The 22,580-nt window shown below is 38.9% G+C and overlaps 1 protein-coding gene across 2 annotated transcripts in view; it reads left to right on the top strand.

The window, feature by feature from the left end:
• The first annotated feature begins 350 nt into the window (after positions 1–350).
• Positions 351–22,580, top strand: part of UBR1 (ubiquitin protein ligase E3 component n-recognin 1) — a 152,825-nt gene continuing 130,595 nt past the window's right edge. Inside the window, exons 1-2 of one of the 2 annotated variants that reach the window (XM_070797369.1) lie at positions 351–1,258; positions 21,981–22,237. In XM_070797369.1, coding sequence (XP_070653470.1) covers positions 1,178–1,258; positions 21,981–22,237 — 338 coding nt within the window. In that variant the 5' untranslated portion in view covers positions 351–1,177. The remainder of the gene's footprint in view (positions 1,259–21,980; positions 22,238–22,580) is intronic. The other variant, XM_019968618.2, reaches the window with a different exon arrangement.

Below are 22,580 nucleotides of genomic sequence, written 5' to 3'. Positions count from 1 at the left end.
TGACCTGCATAGTTTTTCCTTTTGTTAAAAAATACATTTTAAAATTACTTAATTTGTCAACAATTTAGTACACTACAGAAGACTCTCCTGTTTCTCAGAATCGTTGATAGTTTGCTCTGTTCCCTTTCAACACTGTTTCTTTCGCATTTAAAATATAGCTACTTAGAAGGCAATGGCAACCCACTCCAGTACTCTTGCCTGGAAAATCCCATGGACTGAGTGAGGAGCCTGGTAGGCTGCAGTCCATGGGGTCGCTACGAGTCAGGACACGACTGAGTGACTTCACTTTCACTTTCATGTATTGGAGAAGGAAATGGCAGCACATTCCAGTGTTCTTGCCTGGAGAATCCCAGGGACGGGGGAGCCTGGTGGGCTGCCGTCTAGGGGGTCGCACAGAGTCGGACACGACTGAAGCGACTTAGCAGCAGCAGCAGCAAAATGTAGCTAAGCGCCAAAACATGGTTTGCCACAACTTCATTGCTTTCCTCTCCCATTTATCTTTACTGTATCACATAGAGCTACTCTGTTCTTTTTAAGAGCTACGTGATGTTCCATAATGCGGACATACCACGTTTATTTCGTCTTTCCTCTACCGATGAATGACTACGTTTCCAATTTTTCGTTATTTCTTCCATCTCTCCCAAGAACTGCTGGGGTACAAGCTTTCTTGCGCGCATGTGCAAGTGCCCACAGGTTACATTCCTAAACAGAGCTTAACTTTTGAGTGTTTTGTTTGTTTGTTTGTTTTCATTTTTGAGGGCTCTGGAGAACCAGTGCACGTATTTCGGGAAGCAAAACACACCCACAACATCCCGATCAGGAAGAGACCCATGGCGGGTTCTCACTTAGCTTCTACAGTTTTTTTTTTTTCTTCCTTTCATTACGTTGAGTTTGCTTTTTACCTCGTAGATGCAACAGTTCCCAGCATCGAAACCAGCAATACACCCATTCACTTAGCCACCAAGCCCAGTAACTAAGAAAACAGGGGAAGCCTCTAGCCGCACAAGCCGTGACGCCTGCTTCCGGGAAGCGGACCGGAAGTCGCTCTTTGATTCTGCGTCAAAACCAACTTCAGGGGCCGTCGTAAAAGTGTCGCCCCTTGTCTCTGGGACCGGCCACAGGTTTCCACTCGCCTTTGGCGAGGGGTCTGGAACTGCGGGCGTCAGTTTCCCTCAAGATGGCGGACGAGGAGGCTGGGGACACAGAGAGGATGGAAATCAGCACGGAGTTGCCGCAGACCCCTCAGCAACTGGCGTCTGTAAGTCCCTGAAGGCCAGTTCCTTTTGTAACCTCCCCCCCTCCGACACCCCCGCCCCAGTCCCTTCTTACCGCGCTAACGAGGATGTGGGGCTTCACCCTTTATGGTAGCTTACGGGAATGGGGAGTCGTATGGGTTGATCTGGATGGAAGCCACAGAATAAAAAGTTAGTCATCACTCAACTTCCTGCCGGGCAGGTCTCTGGAATATAATGACTTTGTAATTTATTAGCGTTGACAAGTTCAAGCATGTCTCTCTCCTGACGTGGAAAGAAATAGTAATGTTATTAGATGATCTGGTATGGGGATTTTGGAGGACGAGCCATTTTCCGATAGACGCAGTGTTAACCCCTCCTGACGATAGGAGTCCAGGACGCAGCACCTAGTGTTGTATTGCATAGCTGCCTGGGTGGGGCCTGATAGTGGCAGGGAATGCTCCCACTGTCAACTCATGTCAAGATACGGTGGGTAGCACATCGTTGTATCTTTAGAACCCAGGCCCAGTCCTCAGTGGAGAAACCCGTCTTTTGCCTTTGTTTTTTAAGGTGAAAAAGAGATGTTCAGACATTTCAGGTCAGAGCGATGCCATTAATTAATATCGGCATCTACACTTTTCCCTTATATTTTGTGAGGGTGCGGGGGGGGGGCGGGGGCGGGGGACGAGAAGGCAGAGATAGTAAATTTGAGTCAATAGTCTGACTACAGGGAGAAAGCTGACTAAGGAGGATAAGAGGTAGGGGGCAACACTTGGGAATGCTCTGGATGTCCCCAGGCACCTAGTGGGGAGATAACATAGAAAATACTCAAATATTGGTCACTGCTTGATGTTGAGTTTTATTGATTGGCCTTTATTAGTACATGTAGAAAAGTGTGGGATGTGCACTTCTTTCTGATGTGTCTTTGGTTTGCAGTTTTAATAAAAGCACTTTTTAAAGTATTTTACCCCTGCAGACACTTGAGTTTTGTTTTATGAGAGAACAGAGTGAGCTCCAGAAATAAGAGTCCACTTCAGGGACGGAAGAGACTGGCTGGAAGATAAAAATCAGGTGGGGGAGAAGTTGGAATAAGGGTTTGGCCATCAGCTAGGGCAGTGCTTGCAACCATCCTCTAACCCAAGTAGCAGTTCAACCTCATTTCACCCTGTTAAAGGAGGAAGCATATGTTTGGGATGATAAGAAATGAGAAGATACGGAAACTTTAGAAGCAGCTGAAACATCTGATCATAATGTAAACCTGTACATTTTACATCTTCAAAGGAGTGGAGAAACTGTGCTGTGGTCAGAAGTGTTACTGTAGTTTTGTGTTGCTAAAGATGACAAGCATTTATTTAAAGCTTTGATATGTTAATTCCTTGCAGGTGATGCAATAAAACCTCATCAGTCTAGACTGGATTTACTTACAACAGTAGATAATGGTACAGAAGTCCAGCTGGAATTATATTGCAGACTCGTCAAGATACATTAGATTTCTTTGGGCAAGACTTTGAGTTTTGCAAGATAGTAGGTAGATGACTGGAGAAGGCAATGGCACCCCACTCCAGTACTCTTGCCTGGAAAATCCTGGTGAGCTGCAGTTCATGGGGTCGCTAAGAGTCGGACACGACTGAACGACTTCACCTTCACTTTTCACTTTCATGCATTGGAGAAGGAAATGGCAACCCACTCCAGTGTTCTTGCCTGGAGAATCCCAGGGACGGGGGAGCCTGGTGGGCTGCCGTCTAGGGGGTCGAACAGAGTCGGACACGACTGAAGCGACTTAGCAGCAGCAGCAGCAGCAGCAGGTAGATGACAAGAGAAATGTAGTAGCCTCAGGTTATTCACACTCTAGAGACACTGGTAAGTGCTCAAACTTTAGTACAAGAGAGGGTGAGTGAAGACCTGTGACTGGTAAGCCTCCGGATTACTTTTTTGGCTTGGATCTGTCTGCCTACTCTAGGACACCAGACATCTTCCTACTTTCCTGTTCTTTTTAAAAATACCATCTTCAATTTTATCCTGACTGTGGAGTAAGATACAAGCTTTCCAGTTTACTTATTCTTTTTCATTAAGCAAAACAGGCACAGAGATTCTTTAATATTTGAATAATTTGAATTTAAATCACCATTGGGAGGCAGGGGAAAACAAAAATAATAAATATGGGTTACAAAGGTTTAAGAAATCGTACCAATTCCATTAGAGTCTTGTCCCTGTGTATTATTATGTCCATTTTACTTATATCAAACTTCCTTCTTAGAAAGTTTGTTTTTTGTTATATTGCTATCAACAGGCATGAAGTTTCTCAAATTTCTGACGTCATATAACATGCAATTAGAATGTTCAGTTCAGTTCAGTCACTGAGTCATGTCCAACTCTGAAACCCCATGGACTGTAGCCTGCCAGACCTCCCTGTCCATCACCAACTCCTGCAGTTTACCCAAACTCATGTCCATTGAGTTGGTGATGCCATACAACCATCTCATCCTCTGCCGTCCCCTTCTCCTCCTGTCCTCAGTCTTTCCCAGCATCAGGGTCTTTTCAAATGAGTCAGCTCTTCACATCAGGTGGCCAAAGTATTGGGAGTTTCAACTTCAACATCAGTCCTTCCAGTGAACACCCAGGACTGATCTCCTTTAGGATGGACTGGTTGGATCTCCTTGCAATGTAAGGGACTCTCAAGAGTCTTCTCCAACACCACAGTTCAAAAGCATCAATTCTTCAGCACTCAGCTTTCTTTACAGCCCAATTCTAATATCCGTACATAAATACTGGAAAAACTATAGGCTTGACTAGACGGACCTTTGTTGGCAAAGTAATGTCTCTGTTTTTTAATATACTGTCTAGGTTGGTCATAACTTTCCTTCTAAGGAGCAAGTGTCTTTTAGTTTCATGGCTGCAGTCACCATCTGCAGTGATTTTGGAGCCCCCCAAAAATAAAGTCTGACACTGTTTCCACTGTTTCCCCATCTATTTGCCATGAAGTGATAGGACCAGATGCCATGATCTTACTTATCTGAATGTTGAGCTTTAAGCCAACTTTTTCACTCTCTTTCACTTTCATCAAGAGGCTCTTTAGTTCCTCTTCACTTTCTGCCATAAGGGTGGTGTCATCTGCATCTCTGAGGCTGTTGATATTTCTCCCAGTAGTCTTGATTCCAGCTTGTGCTTCCTCCAGCCTAGTGTTTCTCATGATGTATTCTGCATGTAAGTTAAATAAGCAGGGTGACAATATACAGCCTTGATGTACTCCATTCCCAATTTGGAACCAGTCTGTTGTTCCATGTCCAGTTCTAACTGTTGCTTCCTGACCTGCATACAGGTTTCTCAAGATGCAGGTCAGGTGGTCTGGTATTCCCATCTCTTTCAGAATTTTCCACGGTTTATTGTGATTCACACAGTCAAAGGCTTTGGCATAGTCAATAAAGCAGAAATAGATGTTTTTCTGGAACTCTCTTGCTTTTTCAGTGATCCAGTGGATGTTGGCAATTTGATCTCTGGTTCCTCTGCCTTTTCTAAAACCAGCTTGAACATCTGGAAGTTCACGGTTCACGTATTGCTGAAGCCTGGCTTGGAGAATTTTGAGCATTACTTTACTAGCTTGTGAGATGAGTGCAATTGTGTGGTAGTTTGAGCATTTTGGGGGATTACCTTTCTTTGGGATTGGAATGAAAACTGACCTTTTCCAGTCCTGTGGCCACTGCTGAGTTTTCCAAATTTGCTGGCATATTGAGTGCAACACTTTCACAGCATCATCTTTTAGGATTTGAAATAGCTCACTGGAATTCCATCACCTCCACTAGCTTTGTTTGTAGTGATGCTTCCTGAGGCCTACTTGACTTCCCATTCCAGGATGTCTGGCTCTAAGTGAGTGATCACACCATCATGATTATCTGGATCATGAGGATCTTTTTTGTACAGTTCTTGTGTGTATTCTTGCCACCTCTTAATATCTTCTGCTTCTGTTAGGTCCATACCATTTCTGTCCTTTATCAAGCCCATCTTTGCATGAAATGTTCCCTTGGTATCTAGTTTTCTTGAAGAGATCTCTAGTGTTTCCCATTCTACTGTTTTCCTCTATTTCTTTGCATTGATCACTGAGGAAGGCTTTCGTATCTCTCCTTGCTATTTTTTGGAACTCTGCATTCAGATGCTTATATCTTTCCTTTTCTCCTTTGCTTTTCACTTCTCTTCTTTTCACAGCTATTTGGAAGGCCTCCCCAGACAGCCATTTTGGTTTTTTGCATTTCTTTTCCATGGGAATATTCTTGATCCCTGTCTCCTGAACAGTGTCACGAACCTCAGTCCATAGTTCATCAGGCACTCTATCAGGTCTAGTCTCTTGAGTCTATTTCTCACTTCCACTGTATAATCATAAGGGATTTGATTTAGTTCATACCTGAATGGTCTAGTGGTTTTCCCTGCTTTCTTCAATTTAAGTCTGAATTTATCAATAAGGAGTTCATGATCTGAGCCACATTCAGCTCCTGGTCTTGTTTGTGCTGACTGTATAGAACTTCTCCATCTTTGGCTGCAAAGAATATAATCAGTCTGATTTTGGTGTTGACCATCTGGTGACGTCCATGTGTAGAGTCTTCTCTTGTGTTGTTGGAATAGGCTGTTTGCTATGACCAGTGCATTCTCTTGGCAAAACTCTATTAGCCTTTGCCCTGCTTCATTTTGTATTCCAAGGCCAAATTTGCCTGTTACCCCAGGTGTTTCTTGATCCCCTACACACGTTCCCCTCTTGTGTAGGGGATCTTTAAAAGATAACATAGTCTTTTGTTGATAGTTGACACTAAAATGTTGAGAGAGGAAGGAGTGAGAAGTTATATACCATTTTCAGTGTGGAGACATTTTTCCTTAGACATTTGTATCTATTGTTTTAGGCCAGAGCACAGCTTTCTGTAGTAAGAACACAGAGTAAGAAGATAAAGATGAGAACCAAAGTCTGTGGAGTCCAGACTTAAGCCCTTTCCCACCAGATCATAGCAGGGCCTAGTGCCTGTTGCTTTTTTTCCATAAGCGTCTCCTAGTTTCTGTTGTAGACAGCTAGGGAAAATTCTGATTTTCAGTACCAAATTCTGTAGAGTGATAAAGAAATTCTAAAACCACAAGTCAAGAGTGACAGCTTCAGTCCTTCTAGTAACTTACTATAGATGAGCTGGTGTTTGAGAGTGACTGCTTATGTTTAATAACAGACATTGTCCTGCAAATAAAGAGGTTTTTGTTCTCAGCAGTGCATAGAGAGTCTGTCTGGCTAGATGTGTGTATAAATCAGTGACACAGGATAAACCAGTGTAGTATCTGCCCATCCTTTCTTTATGTGTACTGGCTTTGAGGGTTACCTTAGATTTCTCTGAAGGCATTAATCATATGTTGGGCTCTGTGAAACAGTTTTCTCTAAGCTTTTAACTCAGATGGCTTAAAACAGACTATTAAGGCCTCTTTAGTCCCAAATGATTCCTATGAACTCCTATGTGTTCTTCCAAGATAACGTGATTAACATACCTCCTATTGAAGAACCAATAGTTATTTGGTGAGTCTGTTATTTAAAACCATTTGGTATAGTCCTTTTTTTTTTTTTTTTTAATGTTACACTCTGTAGTAAGCTCACTGCTTATGGAAATACAGTGTACTGAATAAACGCTACTGAAAGACCTCAGAAGAGTTATTGTGCTTCTCTAAGTGCCTACTTGCTATTCAGGAATGACATAGGCCCTGTCCAGAATGGAGTTTGCTGTTCATCACTTAAATATAATTCTCCTTCAAATAATTTACTTAATGCTGTTCTTCAGAATGAAGTCTCTGACTTATTTGGAGGAGTAGGGCTATAACCACTTAATGTGTCTTTATGGACTGCCTTTTACAAATCCTTTGAACTTTTGGTATAGTTGGATAAGCTAGAAATGACTTTAGACACAGGAGGGAAAATCTGTTAATTTATCCATGTGTGTATTTATATACACATACTCTGAGAAAGAATTTTAGTTTATTTGAAAATATTAATTCAACACAGTAGAAAGAGAATATGAGATATGCACCCCATAGTGTAGGAAACCAGGTTTCATTCATCCAGAGACTTTAAGGAGAGCTTTGAAAATTGGAGCATGAACCTATGGTCAGAGAAAAAAGGGAAGAGAATGGCTTAGGAGGGATGGGATGCTTTCAAAGACTGAATTCTGACAGCATGCCTATATGTAAATTATTTCAACAGGGAGGAAGAGAGAGGGGCCTTATTTGTCACACTTACTGTACATTTGATTCTGGCTAATGGCTTAGTGGTAAAGAATCCTCCTGCAAATGCAGGAGATCTGGGTTTGATCCTTGGATCAGGAAGATCCTCTGGAAAAGGAAATGGGAATCCACTCCAGTATTCTTGTCTGGGAAATCCCATGGACAGAGGAGCCTGGTGGGCTACAGTCCATGGGCTCACAAAAGAATTGGACACGAGTTAGCAACTCAACAACAACAACAAAACAACAATTTTATCAGTGCCTTGAAGACATAGTAGACATACCATATTTACAAACAATATAAGGCTTAACAGATATAATAACATTATAGGACACACACACATACAAAATCTCCTTAGGCTAGATTTTGCATTAAAACTAACAAGGTGAGATTTAATTGCCATGAAAATAAAGCCTTATGTCTAGGACTGCGTATTTGTGTGTAGGACTAAATCTCTTGTGTGTGACTGGTTTGAGGGTTTTAGTTTTTTGCAAACTCACTAAGTCATAACATGATATGACTGCCAAAACAAAGAAAGCAAGCAAAAAAAAAGAAACCTCTTTAAGCAGCTGAGTGTCCAGGATAAGGGAAATACAGAAGCATATTTTACATGTTCTGTGAAAGAGTAATCAACATGGAGTGTGGTCTGGATACCATGTCTTTATGGATGGCTAAATTTCATTTCTAGAAATGAGCAAGTTTTCTTTGGTTTCTACATTCCTGTTTTTAGCCCTGGAATAAAGAGACTAATGGGAGTTAATATTTATTATCTTCGTTTCTTTGATAGGTTGTTGGGTGAAAGAGTAGAGTAATTTGTATTGGATTATTTCAGGCAGCATAACTTAAAAGTTACAGGAAGGTAGATTTTGGTTTAATTTGGGCTGTAAGAATGGAAGCTAGCTGAGAGGAAGTCTTCAGACAGGCTTCGGGAGCTGATTATCAGATATAGACAATTTCCCTATGGGATAAGTGAGTGAACTAGGGTTTTTGTTGTTTGCTTGTTTTTAAACTTCATAAATCTTTCAGATAGTATTGCAAAAAATTTTAGTGTAACCAAAAATTTCTTGGTTCCTAGAGGTATTCCAGTTACAAATCCAGTACTTGCTATGAACAATTCTGCAAGCTCCAGATTTTGTTATGCCTTTAAATCAGGGGGATTAGGAACAGAATTACAGGCCCTCTGAATACTGTTGATGTCCATCAGTTATCTCAGGAAGCGTAAGTTGTGATTTGAACAAGAGGGAACTAGTATACTTAAAGTAAGTTCCGTTTTCAGACTGATGTTCCCAAATAGGCATCCCAGTCCCTGGGTCAGAGTTGAAAGAATATCTTTAATCTCCATGGGGACAAGGAAAATATTTGGAATGTTTGAGAATTTAAGTGTGTGAGAACTTGTTTTCACAGAACAGTCAATTATGAAAGTCTTCCCTTATCTAAATATTGAAAAAAAATGTTTTTTCCCCTGAATATGAACATTTAAAATTCTTAATCATGTCTCAAATTGGAGAAACTACTAAAAGCAACCAACCAAAGAACAAAATCAAACCTACTCCAGTCACCGGTAATTCCTGAACATGTCACTCAGGAAAGTACATCCTGAATAGTTTTTCTTATCAAGGAAAAAAAGAAAGAAACCTTAGCTGAAAAAAGGTTTTCATAGTTGTGGCAGTCATCTAGGAGAGAATTTTTTGTGAAACAGTATAATTGTACTTTATCTTCTGTAAGAATTTTGTAAACAGTTTTGGAAGGTTTAATGTTACTTGCTTTGTTCTCTCTGGCAAGAAGTCCATAACTTTCAGCAATGACTGAGAACGTGTACTTGAGATAGGCTTGTGGGGATATAAGGATTTGGAAGGAAAGTACCTTCCCACAGAGAGCTAACAGTCTGGTTGAAGGGGCTTGATGTCTGCATTTAAAGGTAACTAATGTTATCTAGCCAGAGAAGGCAATGGCACCTCACTCCAGTACTCTTGCCTGGAACATCCCATGGACGGAGGAGCCTGGTAGGCTGAAGTCCATAGGGTCACTGAGTCGGACACGACTGAGCGACTTCACTTTCACTTTTCACTTTCACTTTTCACTTTCATGCATTGGAGAAGGAAATGGCAACCCACTCCAGTGTTCCTGCCTGGAGAATCGAGGGGACAGGGGAGCTTGGTGGGCTGCCGTCTATGGAGTTGCACAGAGTCCGACACGACTGACGTGACTTAATAAACAAAAACAAAAAAAATGTTATCTAGCAAAGATGTAGGTTCTGAATGTGTACCTCCTTTAGTTAGTGCTGTATTGGACTTATGGGAGAGAGAAATTTCCTTAGGTTGGTTAGTGAAGTATTCATGGAGGTGAGTTTAGAGCTAAATGGACTTTAAGGAAGAGGTGAGGTAGAAGGATAGAGAGCTAGTGGTAAAGTCAGTGGAGAAGGTGTTGAAGGCATCAACACCCAGAGATTCTATCCAAATCAGCCAATTCTATAAAAATAGCATTTTACAGTGTTAGTTCCTCAGACTGAGATGTGTAATGACAGAGATAAAATTTAAGAACATTTAGTGGTATCCATGAATGTTAGGCATTTGTTAGCTAAAGAGGCTTTATTTAGAGGGAAATTTTAAAAAGAAGGCAAAGCTTTATTTTGTTTTACTATTAAAATGAAATTGATCAAGTCTTATGGGTAAATTTAAATGAATTATGTGTTTATATTTGATTAAGTAGAATGAGCACTGAACTCTGAGAGTCAAGATACCTAAGTTCTGTTCCTGACCCTGATAATTAGTATTCAGTCTTGGACAAGCCAGTTTACTTTTTCCTTATAACTCAGTTTCAAACGAAGTAATTGAACCAGAATAGATCCCTGAGGTTTTTGGTGATTCTCAAGCTTCTCATGTTCTTAAAAACATTCTTGAAAACTAGATTAGAAACTAGTTCTGTGCCTTCCATAATTAGATAGGACAGAAAAAGGTTTTTGGTGTATAGTGCTGAATATATAGAGAATTTTTTTAAAAATGCTCTTTGAAGAAAAGAATTTCAGGTACGACATAGAATGTTAAATCTTCTAGTTATAGTTATTGTCAGGTATGCAAACATGAGTTGTTTGTTTGTGAGTACCCTATAAAAATTGAAGTTAGAATATTAGAAAGTATAGTTGGTTTTTTTTAAAAAGGTTTTAGTAAAATATTTTTAATTTTATAATTAAAAAATTGCTCCTAAAATATGGAATTGCTGTAAAGATATTATTGTTATTAGGTAAGCAAACATACAAATAAATTCCATGAAAATATGCTAAAATCCCACTGCTCACTACTGTTAACATTTTGGTATATATTCCTACTAAATTTTCCCCATTTTAATATATATAGTATATAACCAAATGAGATTTTATACATGCTACTTTGTAACCTACTTTAATGTACTGTATATTTTACTGCCTTTCCACTAGGTGGAAATAGACATCTTCAATATCATCTCTCTTTTTCAAACTTCTTATTTTGAACTCATTTTAGACTTTAAGAAAACTTACAAAAATAGCACAGGCAGTTCCATTATATCCCTAACCCCTGCATCCCCTAATGTTAGCATCTCACATAAAATATTACAGTTATTAGGGTTGCTGCTGCTGCGTCACTTCAGTCGTGTCCGACTGTGTGTGACCCCACCAGGCTCCCCTGTCCCTAGGATTCTCCAGGCAAGAACACTGGAGTGGGTTGCCATTTCCTTCTCCAGTTATTAGGGTTAGGAAGTTAATATTTCTACAAACTAAACAACAGTCCTTATTCAAATTTTACCAGTTTTCCTACTAATGTCCTTCTTCTGTTCCAGGATCCTATCAAGGTTCCCACCTTACCTCCCACCTGTTTCATCCAGTATGTAACAGTCTGTCCCAGTATGTAACAGTCCGTCCCAGTATGTAACAGTATGTAACAGTGTCCCAGTTTCTCCATAGTCTCCTTTCAGTTTTTAACAGTGTCTTGATTTTTCCTTATTTTTAATGACCTCAGCAGGAGCACAAGAATATTGAGCAGTTACTTTGTACAATGTTCCCTTTGGAAGGAGGGTATATGTTTTTGGCAAGAATAACATAAAAATGGTACCGCATCCTCAGTATATCATATTAAGGGATTCTTGATATCAGTATTTCTTACTACTGGTGATATTTATCTTAATCACTTTGTTAAGTTGGTATCTGCAAGGTTTCTCTATAGTTACTACCTTTTCCCTTTGTTCTTAATAAGCATCTTAAAGGGAGACACTTTGAGACTTTTTTGCATCATTTTAATGGATGTATCCGGAGAAGGCAATGGCACCCCACTCCAGTACTCCTGCCTGGAAAATCCCATGGACGGAGGAGTCTGGTAGGCTGCAGTCCATGGGGTTGCTGAGGGTCAGACACGACTGAGCAACTTCACTTTCACTTTTCACTTTCATACATTGGAGAAGAAAATGGCAACCCACTCGTCTTCTTGCCTGGAAGATCCCAGGGACCGGGGAGCCTGGTGGGCTGCCATATATGGGGTCACACAGAGTCGGACACGACTGAAGCGACTTAGCAGCAGCAATGGATGTATCTCTTATGGTTGTTTTAGAGTTTTTTTTCCTCCCCTCTTGATTGCATTATTGACACTTGTCAAACAAGGTCAAACAGTGTAACATTGTTTACAGTGAAAAGTGAAAATTCTGAGACCTTTCCTTCAGTTCTTTTCCCCTCAGTTCTCCATATAACCACTGTTAACAATTTGATGTTTCTCTTTCTAGAGACTTACTCTGTGTTTAGGAAACAATGATACATGTATCTATACAGATATATACATATATCTCTACATTGATGTACATGTTGAATTAGGAAACTCAAATGTATAGAAATGTATAAACATCATTTAGAGGTTTGTTTTTGCTTTTATAAAAATGAAATTATATTATTTTAAACTTGCTTTTTTCAGTCTACAGTATTTTATGACCTTCTGACTGCATATAGTACTATGGATGTACCCTTTAATGATAAACATTTAGGTGGCCTTGTTTTTTCACAATTACAAGTCAAATAGTGGACACAATGGAATATATATATATATATTTTTTTTTACAGTTTTGCCTAGAAAATCCCATGGGCAGAGGAGCCTGGTAGGCTGCAGTCATGGGGTCGCTAGAGTTGGACACGACTGAGCGACTTCACTTTCACTTTTCACTTTCATGCATTGGAGAAGGAAATGGCAACCCACTCCAGTGTTCTTGCCTGGAGAATCCCAGGGACGGGAAGCCTGGTGGTCTGCCGTCTATGGGGTCGCACAGAGTCGGACACGACTGAAGTGACTTAGCAGCAGCAGCAGCAGGTCTGATTAAATGATAGATTCCACCATTTCTTTAAACAATTCCCTTATTGATGGACATTCATATTTTTTTCCTGTTATGAATAACTTTGTACATGAAATGTATAGATAGAAAAAACTTTAAAATGATTTTTGATAGATAATACATATGTAAAAAAATTAAATAGTAAAAATGTTTATACAGTGAAAAATAAATAGAGGCCTGTTTTTGCTGTTAACAATGTATTTTGAACCCTTTCAAAGACTGTCTACTCTCATGTAAGCATATACTGATGTATCTTCTTCTCTTCACGTCTTTCTTTATAAATGGTAGCATACAATTTTCACTGTTTTGTACTGTTTGCTTTTTATTTAACCGTATAGCTTGAAGAATATTTTATATTAGTACATTTAAACCTGTGCCCCCTCTCTTTTTTATAATGGCTGCGTTGAATTTGTGTGCCATGATTTATTCAGCTTTTGTTATGGGACATTTAAGTTGTTTTTAGCCTTTTATTATCATAATAATCCTGCAAATAAAATACTTGTATATATTTCTTTTTACATATTTGAGATTATCTGAGGAACAGATTCCTCGAAGTGGGAATTTCTGAGTCAAAGTTTATATAAATTAAAAATTTTAATAATTATTAAAATTGTCCTTCTGAGAGGACAGGCTAATTTAATTTCTACAATAATACCTAATTTTAATATAGTATGTTTTATATAAAGTTTTATAGAGTTGAACTTATGGAGGCATATTGAGCTTCAGGAGAGCAAACTCAGCCTTATATATAATATATAAGGAACTTTCCTTAGTTCCTTTTATGTATATATATATTATATATAATACGTAAGGAACTTTCCTTAGTTACTTATGATGGAACTTTATGTAAATTCTTTTTTAAAAAAATTTTTTATTGGCGTATAGTTGATTTATAATGTGTTAGTTTCAGGTGTACACAAAGTGAATCAGTTTTATGTGTATATACACACACACACACACACGCACATATATCCACTCTTTCTTTAGATTCTTTTCCCATATAGGCCATTACAGAGTATTGAGTAGAGTTCCCTGTGCTATACAGCAGGTTCTTATTTGTTACCTATTTTATGTATATAGTACTATGCATGTGTCATTTGCAGTCTCTCAATTTATGCCTTTCCCCTGTTAATGATTAATTCTAATTGTATGTCAGCTTATAAAACTCCTTAGACAAGTTTTATGAGTTTATCATAGTTGGATAGATTTCTGATTCCTTTTCTTTGTCCTGAAAATTGTTTTTTACACTTCAAAGGGGTACCTGTTATTTAAGATATAGTGAACAAGTGTGTGTTCACCGTGTCAGAACTCTTAATGATTTTATAATGTTATCTAGCCTTTGTTTTTAAAGACTGAAGAGTCCTAGTTTTCCATCCCTATTATTTTTTCTAGGATTTTTTCATTTCCCTTGATAGTTTTCACTTCAGTAACACTACCCAATGGCCTGAACAGTCAGTCATACTTCTTGGGATCAGGGTATTCCTGTGCTAAAAGGGCCAGGACTTTAGCTATGTAGATAGCTGTGGGTGGGTGCTCTATCCTCTGTTGGCAAGTTGGGTTAGTATATGATAAATATACTTCATAGTTGCCTCCTATCTCTGTGTAATTTCATAGAAGCGGTAGCTCAATTTAAGAAGTAGGGACGTGTTCATTTTAATATATATCTGTTCTAAAATTTATCTTTCACAGTTTGATTGTATGAAAATTTGAAAAAATGCACAGTAAGTAGCAGAACTGGATACCAGTTACTCATGTTTATTTTGAGGAACAGAAAGTTTTAATTTTGATTCTGTTTTATCCATTTTTTTTCATGGTTAGCGTTTTTTGTGCCCTGTCCAAGAAATCTTTGCCCTCCCAGACGATGTCAGAGTTTTCTTCTATGTTTTTGTCAAGAAATTTTACAGTTTTAGTTATTACCTTTAAATCTGTGATCCATTTCAAATTAATTTTTGTGTATGGTATGAAGTATGGGTTGAAGTTAATTTTTTTCCATTAGGATATCTAATTACTCCTGCACCAATTTTTGAAAATTGCTGTCTTTTTTGAACTATGTTGGTTCCTTTTTTAAAAAATGAATTGACACTCCACTCCAGTATTCTTGGGCTTCTCTTGTGAGTCAGCTAGTAAAGAATCCGCCTGCAGCGTGGGAGACCTGGGTTTGATCCCTGGGTTGGGAATATCCCCTGGAGAAGGGAAAGGCTACCCACTCCAGTATTCTGGCCTGGAGAATTCCATGGACTATGGGGTTGCGAAGAGTCAGACACGCTGAGCAGCTTTCACCTTCACTTTACATACATAATGGATTCGTTTTTAAACTGTCTTAGTTCCATTGATAAAAAAAAAAAAATATATATATATATATACACACCAGTGCTAATTCCATACTATTAGTATACCTTTATAGTAAGTCCTAAAATCAGATACTGTTAAGTCTCCTTCTAAGTCCTTTACATTTCCTTTTTCTTTTTTTTTTTGGCTGCCATGCACAGCTTGTAGGATTTTAGTTCCTCAACAAGGGATTGAACCTGGATCATGACAGTGAAAGTGCCAAGGTCTAACCACTGGACTGTGAGGGGATTCCCTCCATATTCCTTTTAGAATCAACTTGTTAATTTCTACAAGAAAGCTTGCTGGGATTGTGTAGAAGTTGTAGTTCAGTTAGGATGTATAAACCTTTTAAAAATATTGAATCTTGTAAACAATGAACATGATGCAACTCTTCATTTTTTAAGATACTTCATACATTTCTCTCAATAATGTTTTATAGTGTTCAATATAAACTAATTGCCAAGTATTTTTTTGATGCTACTGTAAATGCTATTTAAAAATTTCATTTTCCAATTATTTGTTGCTAGTATATAGAAATACAGTTGATTTTTATGTATTGATCTTACATCTAATGAGCTTGCTTAGTTCACTTACTATTCTTACTTGTTTTTTTTTTTTTTTGCTACACTGGGTATTTGTTGCTGGGCACAGGCTCTCTCTAGTTGCGGCAACGGGGGCTGCTCTTCTTGCAGTCTGCGGGCTCCTCATTGTGGTGGCTTCTCTTGTTGTGGAGCATGGGCTCAGTATTCGGGTGCACAGGCTTAGTTGCCCCACAGCATGTGGAATCTTCCCTCGAACCTGTGTCCCCTCCATTGGCAGGTAGATTCTTAACCTCTGTACCACCACAGAAGTCTGTGTGTGTGTGTGTCTGTTTTAATAGTTGTATATGTTATTTTACTTTTGGCTGTGCTGGATACTTGTTGCCACACGGGCTTTTCTCTAGTTGTGGAGAGAGGGTGGTACCCTCTAGTTGTGGTGTGCCAGCGTCTCATCGTGGTGGCTTCTTTTGTGGTTCCTCGGCTCTAGGGCATGGGCTCAGTTGCTCCGCAGCATGTGGGATCTCAGGTCTCCTGCACTGGCAGGCGGATTCTTTACCACTGAGCCACCAGGGAAACTTGTGTGTGTTTTTTAATTGATTTCTCAGAATTTTTTTGTGAAGAGTAATCATATTGTATGTGAATAGAGACAGTTTTATTTCTTCCTTTCCAATCACCATGCCTTTTATTTATTTTTCTTGTTTTATTTCACTAGCTATGACCTCTAGTACTATAGTGAATAGAAGAGAACAGATATCTTTGCCTCATCCTTGATCTTTGGGAGAGAAGTATCTAGTGTATTATTGCAGATATTTGTCTCAATCTGTGGTTCTTTTCATCTTTCAAACCATATTATTTTTTATTCACTATGAAAATTTCCATAAATAACTTTTTATTGTACAGTTCTGTGAGTTTTGAGAGTTGCCAACAGTTGTGTACCCATCACCATAATACAGATGCTACAGAACTGTTCCATTGCCCTCAAAATTTATGTTGCTGCTACTTTGTTGTCAGCCTCTTGCAACCACTGTGCTATCCTCTATCTCTAGTAGTTTTGCCTTTTCTGGAATGTTATATGAATGGAATTATATAGTACATAGCCTTAAAAAATTTTTTTTTAATTTAGAATATTGTTGTTTACCCTCTCTAAGTCATGTCCAGTTCTTTGCAACCCCTTTGACTGCAGCACTCCAGGCCTCCCTGTCCCTCACTATCTTCCAAAGTTTGTCCAAGGTCATATCCATTGAATCAGTGATGCTATCCAACCATATCATTCTTGGCCACCCTCTTCTCCTTTTGCCTTCAATCTTTCCCAGCATCAGTCTTTTCCAGTGAGTTGGCTCTTCATCAAAGTGTTGGCGCTTCACCTTCAACATCAGTCCTTTCAATAACTATTCAGGGTTGATTTCCTTTAAGATTGACTGGTTTGATCTTGCTGTCTAAGGGACTCTTCAAGAGTCTTCTCTAACACCACAGTTTGAAAGCATCATTTCTTTGGTACCCATCCTTCCTTATGGTCCAGCTCTGACATTCATGCAAGACTACTGGAAAAACCACAGCTTTGACTGCTGCTGCTGCTGAGTCACTTCAGTCGTGTCCAACTCTGTGTGACCCCATAGACGGAAGCCCACCAGGCTCCCCTGTCCCTGGGATTCTCCAGGCAAGAACACTGGAGTGGGTTGCCATTTCCTTCTCCAATGCGTGAAAGTGAAAAGTGAAAAGTGAAGTCGCTCAATCATGTCCGACTCTTAGCGACCCCATGGACTGCAGCCTACCAGGCTCCTCCGTCCATGGGATTTTCCAGGCAAAGAGTACTGGAGTATGCCTTTGGCGGATTCATTTTGATATTTGGCAAAACTAATACAATTATGTAAAGTTTAAAAATAAAATAAAATTTAAAAGTAAAAAAAAAAAAAAAAGTACTGGAGTGGGGTGCCATTGCCTTCTCTGCAGCTTTGACTATACAGACCTTTATCAGCAAATATGAAACTAGTATAAATGCCTTATATGGTTCTTATGTAAATATAAAACAAACATGAAATACTAATAAAACCAGAAAGCCAACCCATTTCAAATGAACAGAATTAATTTAATTCAGTTCAGTTCAGTCGCTCAGTCGTGTCCGACTCTTTGCAACTCCATGGACTGCAGCACACCAGGGCTCCCTGTCCATCACCAACTCTCAGAGTCTGTTCAAACTCAGGTCCATTGAGTCAGTGATGCCATCCAACCATCTCATCCATCCTCTGTCGTTCCTTTCTCCTCCCGCCTTCAGTCTTTCCTAGCATCAGGATCTTATTCAGATGTGTCAGTTCTTCGAATCAGGTGGCCAAAATATTGGAGTTTCAGCTTCAGCATCAGTCCTTCCAATGAATATTCAGGACTGATTTCCTTTAGCATGGACTGGTTGGATCTTCTTGCTATTCAAGGGACTCTCAAGAGTCTTCTCCAACACCACAGTTCAAAAGCATCAATTCTTTGGTGCTCAGCTTTCTTTATAGTTCAACTCTCACATCCATACATGACTACTGGAAAAACCATAGCTTTGTCTAGACAGACCTTTGTTGGTAAAGTAATGTCTCTGCTTTTTAATATTCTGTCTAGGTTGGTCATAACTTTCCTTCCAAGGAGCAAGTATCTTTTAATTTCATGGCTGCAGTCACCATCTGCAGTGATTTTGGAGCCCCAAAAAATAGTCTGCCATTGTTTCCACTGTTAACCCATCTATTTGCCATGAAGTGATGGGACCGGATGCCATGATCTTAGTTTTCTGAATGTTGAACTTTAAGCCAACTTTTTCACTCTCCTCTTGACTTTCATCAAGAGGCTCTTTAGTTCCTCTTCACTTTCTGCCATAACGGTGGTGTCATCTGCATATCTGAGGCTATTGATATTTCTCCCTTTATTCCAGCTTGTGCTTCATCTAGTCTAGCATTTCTCATGATATACTCTGCATATAAGTTAAATAAGCAGGGTGACAATATACAGCCTTGACGTACTCCATTCCCAATTTGGAACCAGTCTGTTGTTCCCTGTCCCATTCTAACTGTTGATTCTTGACCTGCATACAGATTTCTCAGGAGGCAGGTCAGGTGGTCTGGTATTCCCATCTCTTGAAGAATTTTCCGCAGTTTATTGTGATCCACACAGTCAAAGGCTTTGGCATAGTCAGTAAAGCAGAAGTAGTTGTTTTTCTGGAACTCTTGCTTTTTCAATGAACCAGAGGATGTTGGCAAATTGATCTCTGGTTCGTCTGCCTTTTCTAAATCCATCTTGAACATCTGGAAGTTCACGGTTCATGTACTGTTGAAGCCTGGCTTGGAGAATTTTGAGCATTACTTTGCTGACATGTGTGATGAGTACAATTGTGCAGTAGTTTGAGCATTCTTTGGCATTGCCTTTCTTTAGGATTGGAATGAAAACTGACCTTTTCCAGTCCTGTGGCCAGTGTTGAGTTTTCCAAATTTGCTGGCATATTAAGTTCAGCACTTTCACAGCATCATCTTTTAGGATTTGAAATAGCTCAGCTGGAATTCCATCACCTCCACTTGCTTTGTTCATAGTGGCCCTCTTGACTTCACATTCCAGGATGTCTGTCTCTAGGTGAGTGATCACACATGATCTGGGTTGTGAAGATCTTTTTTGTACAGTTCTCCTGTGTATTCTTGCCACCTCTTCTTATGCTTCTGTTAGGTCCGTATCATTTCTGTCCTTTATTGTGCCCATCTTTGCATGAAATGTTCCCTTGGTATCTCTAATTTTCTTGAGGAGATCTCTAGTCTTTCCCAGTCTACTGTTTTCCTCTATTTCTTTGCATTGATCACTGAGAAAGGCTTTCTTATCTCTCTTTGCTGTTCTTTGGAACTATGCATTCAAATGGGTTTGTCTTTCCTTTTCTCCTTTGCCTTTTGCTTCTCTTTTCATAGCTATTTGTAAGGCCTCATCAGACAACCATTTTGCTTTTTGCATTTCTTTTTCTTGGTGATGGATGGTCTTGATCACTGCCTCCTGTACAGTGTCACAACCTCCAGCCATAGTTCTTCAGGTACTCCTCTATCAGATCTAATCCCTCGAATCTGTTTGTCACTCCACTGTATAATCGTAAAGGATTTGATTTAGGTCATACCTGAATGGTCTAGTGGTTTTCCCTACTTTCTTCAATTTAAGTCTGAATTTGGCAATAAAGAGTTTATGATCTGAGCCACAGTCAGCTCCCAGTCTTGTTTTTGCTGACTTTATAGAGCTTCTCCATCTTTGGCTGCAAAGAATATAATCAGTATGATTTTGGTGTTGACCATCTGGTGATGTCCATTAACTGTGACTCAATTGCCAATGTTGGTTTGAGAGTAGAGAGTTCTATTTTTCCTGCCTCTATTTAAAATAAAGACTGCTGTTACTTAATAGCATTAAAAATGTTGGGCTGGCTGGGTGGTTTGAGATAATTGCCTCACATTTAAAACCAAATTGCCAATGAGTAATCCATGAATGTCTTTTAACAGGGCATTTCTGGGTACTTACAATGCTCTCTTGCTTGATCGAAGATAAAGGTGGCGTTATTGGAATCTACATATAGTATCTGTTAAAACCACTTATAATAGGAGTCAGGAATTTGGCCCAGAGATGGGCTTTGCTCAGTTCACATATATGCTGTCAATATGAACAAGGTCCCAACTACTAAGAGGCAGTAGTACATAATCTTTTTGAATTTGACTTCTTTTGATTTTGCATGTGTTCATCATTCAGTCCTTTTATTGCTGAGCAGTAAAGGAGTATGCTAAATATTCTGTGGTTTGGATGTACAAACTGTTTATAATTCGCCAGTTGAAGGACAACTGAGTCATTTCTAGTTTGGGGCAATTATGAATAAAGCTGGTATAACTTTCAAGTATAAGTGTTTTGTGAACATAAGTTTTTATTTCTTGGTTAGATAACTAGGAGTTTGATTGCTGGGTCATATGGTAAGTATATATTTAACTTTGTGAGAAACTGCTGAACTCCTTTGTAAAGTATGTGTATAGCATTTCGAGTCCCTTTCCTTTCTAAGTTTTCTGCATTTGTGTTGATACTTGGTATTGCCAAATTTTTATTTTATTTTTTTACCTACACTCTGATAGGTTTGTTAGGGATATCTCACTGCCATTTTAATTTGCATTTCTCTAATGATTTAATGATGTTGAGCATGTTTTCCTGTGCAAATAAGCATGGCAAAAAGCCACCTATTACCAGTTTCTTTTGAAAAGCAGAAGGTTTTTTGTGTTTTTTTTTTTGCTGATGTTCATTTATCTTTTCTTTTTGTTTTATGGTGAGTGCTTTTTGTGTTCTAAAACTCTGGCACTCATTCATTTTGATCTCTCATTAAATGCTATGGTTCCTTTAAATAATTAAACTATTAGTAAATCCTAAGAGTTCTCATCACAAGGAAAAAATCATTTTTCCCCATTCATTTAATTTTATATCTTTGTGAGATGATGGATAGTCACTGAAACTATTGTGGTAATCATTTCATGATGTATGTAAGTCAGATAATTATGTTGTACACCTTAAACTCATTAAGTGCTGTATGTCAATTACATCTCAATAAAACTGGAAGAGAAAAACAAAATAATTAAACTACTGGTATGAGGAATACTTTATCACTCTAGCCTCTGAATCACCTTCACACACCAGGAGTTGGCCACTTCAGCAGGGAAGAGTAATTCTCATCTGCTATAGCTGCACTTCTTTTTTCTATATGTGGACAACCACTTATTTCCAAGTCCTTCTTTAAAAAAAAAAATCACCCACTTTCCTTTTGTATTTGCTACTATTTAGTCACTCAGTCCTGTCCATCTCTTTGCGACCCCATGGACTGCAGCATGCCAGGCTTCCCTGTCCTTCACTGTCTTCTGGAGTTTGCTCAGTCTTATGTCCATTGAATCGATGATGTCATCCAACCATTTCATCCTCTGTAGCCCCCCTTCTTTTCCTGCCCTCACTCTTTCCCAGCATCAGGGTCTTTTCCAATGAGTTGGCTCTTCACATCAGGTGGCCAAAGTATCAGAGCCTCAGCATCAGTCTTTCTAATGAATATTCAGGGTTGATTTCCTTTAGGATTGACTGGTTTAATCTCCTTGCTGTCCAGGGGACTCTCAAGAGTCTTCTTCAGCACTACAGCTCCTTTTGTATTGGTGAAGAGTAAAATAGGAATATACTGTAAATCACTTTCTCTGAAACTACAGAATTATGCCATTATCTGTGCCATTACTTGTGCTCCTAGATCTTTAAGAAGGAACTTGTAAGAAAGTTTAATTTTTGTTTTGTTTTTCAGTGCTGGGATCAGCAGATTGATTTTTATACTATTTTCTTGAACTATTTGGCACAAGTGGTGCCTGACATTTATTTTGCTGAAATGGACCCAGATTTGGAAAAGCAGGAGGAGAACATACAGAGGTCAATATTCACTCCCCTGGAATGGTACTTATTTGGAGAAGATCCAGATATTTGCTTAGAGAAACTGAAGCACAGTGGAGCATTTCAACTTTGTGGGAAGGTTTTCAAAAGTGGAGAGACAACATATTCTTGTAGGTAAGATTTAGAAATGTACAGGATTGGTTGTAATTACAGCTTAATATTCTGTGCCTATTTTATGATGTACCTTTCTTGGTGTATTGCTAGTTGTATTTAATTCTTCTTAATTAACTTCCTTTTATTATGCATTTATGTTTGTTTTTGCTAGTACAGCTTATTTTTGAATATATGACTTACACAATTCTCTCACTTTTCTTCTTCTTCTCTGAAAGTATATAAGTGATTGATTTTTGCCTTGTTTGTAATGTAGTCCATACACCCTTATCTGAAACTCTTGGTGCCACATGTATTTCAGAATTCTGAATACTTCCCCAGTAGAGTTGGGGCAGGATCCTATAAT

Source organism: Bos indicus, chromosome 10, assembly GCF_029378745.1.
Source record: "Bos indicus isolate NIAB-ARS_2022 breed Sahiwal x Tharparkar chromosome 10, NIAB-ARS_B.indTharparkar_mat_pri_1.0, whole genome shotgun sequence".
NCBI lineage: Eukaryota > Metazoa > Chordata > Mammalia > Artiodactyla > Bovidae > Bos > Bos indicus.
This window is presented reverse-complemented; position numbering and strand designations above follow the sequence as displayed.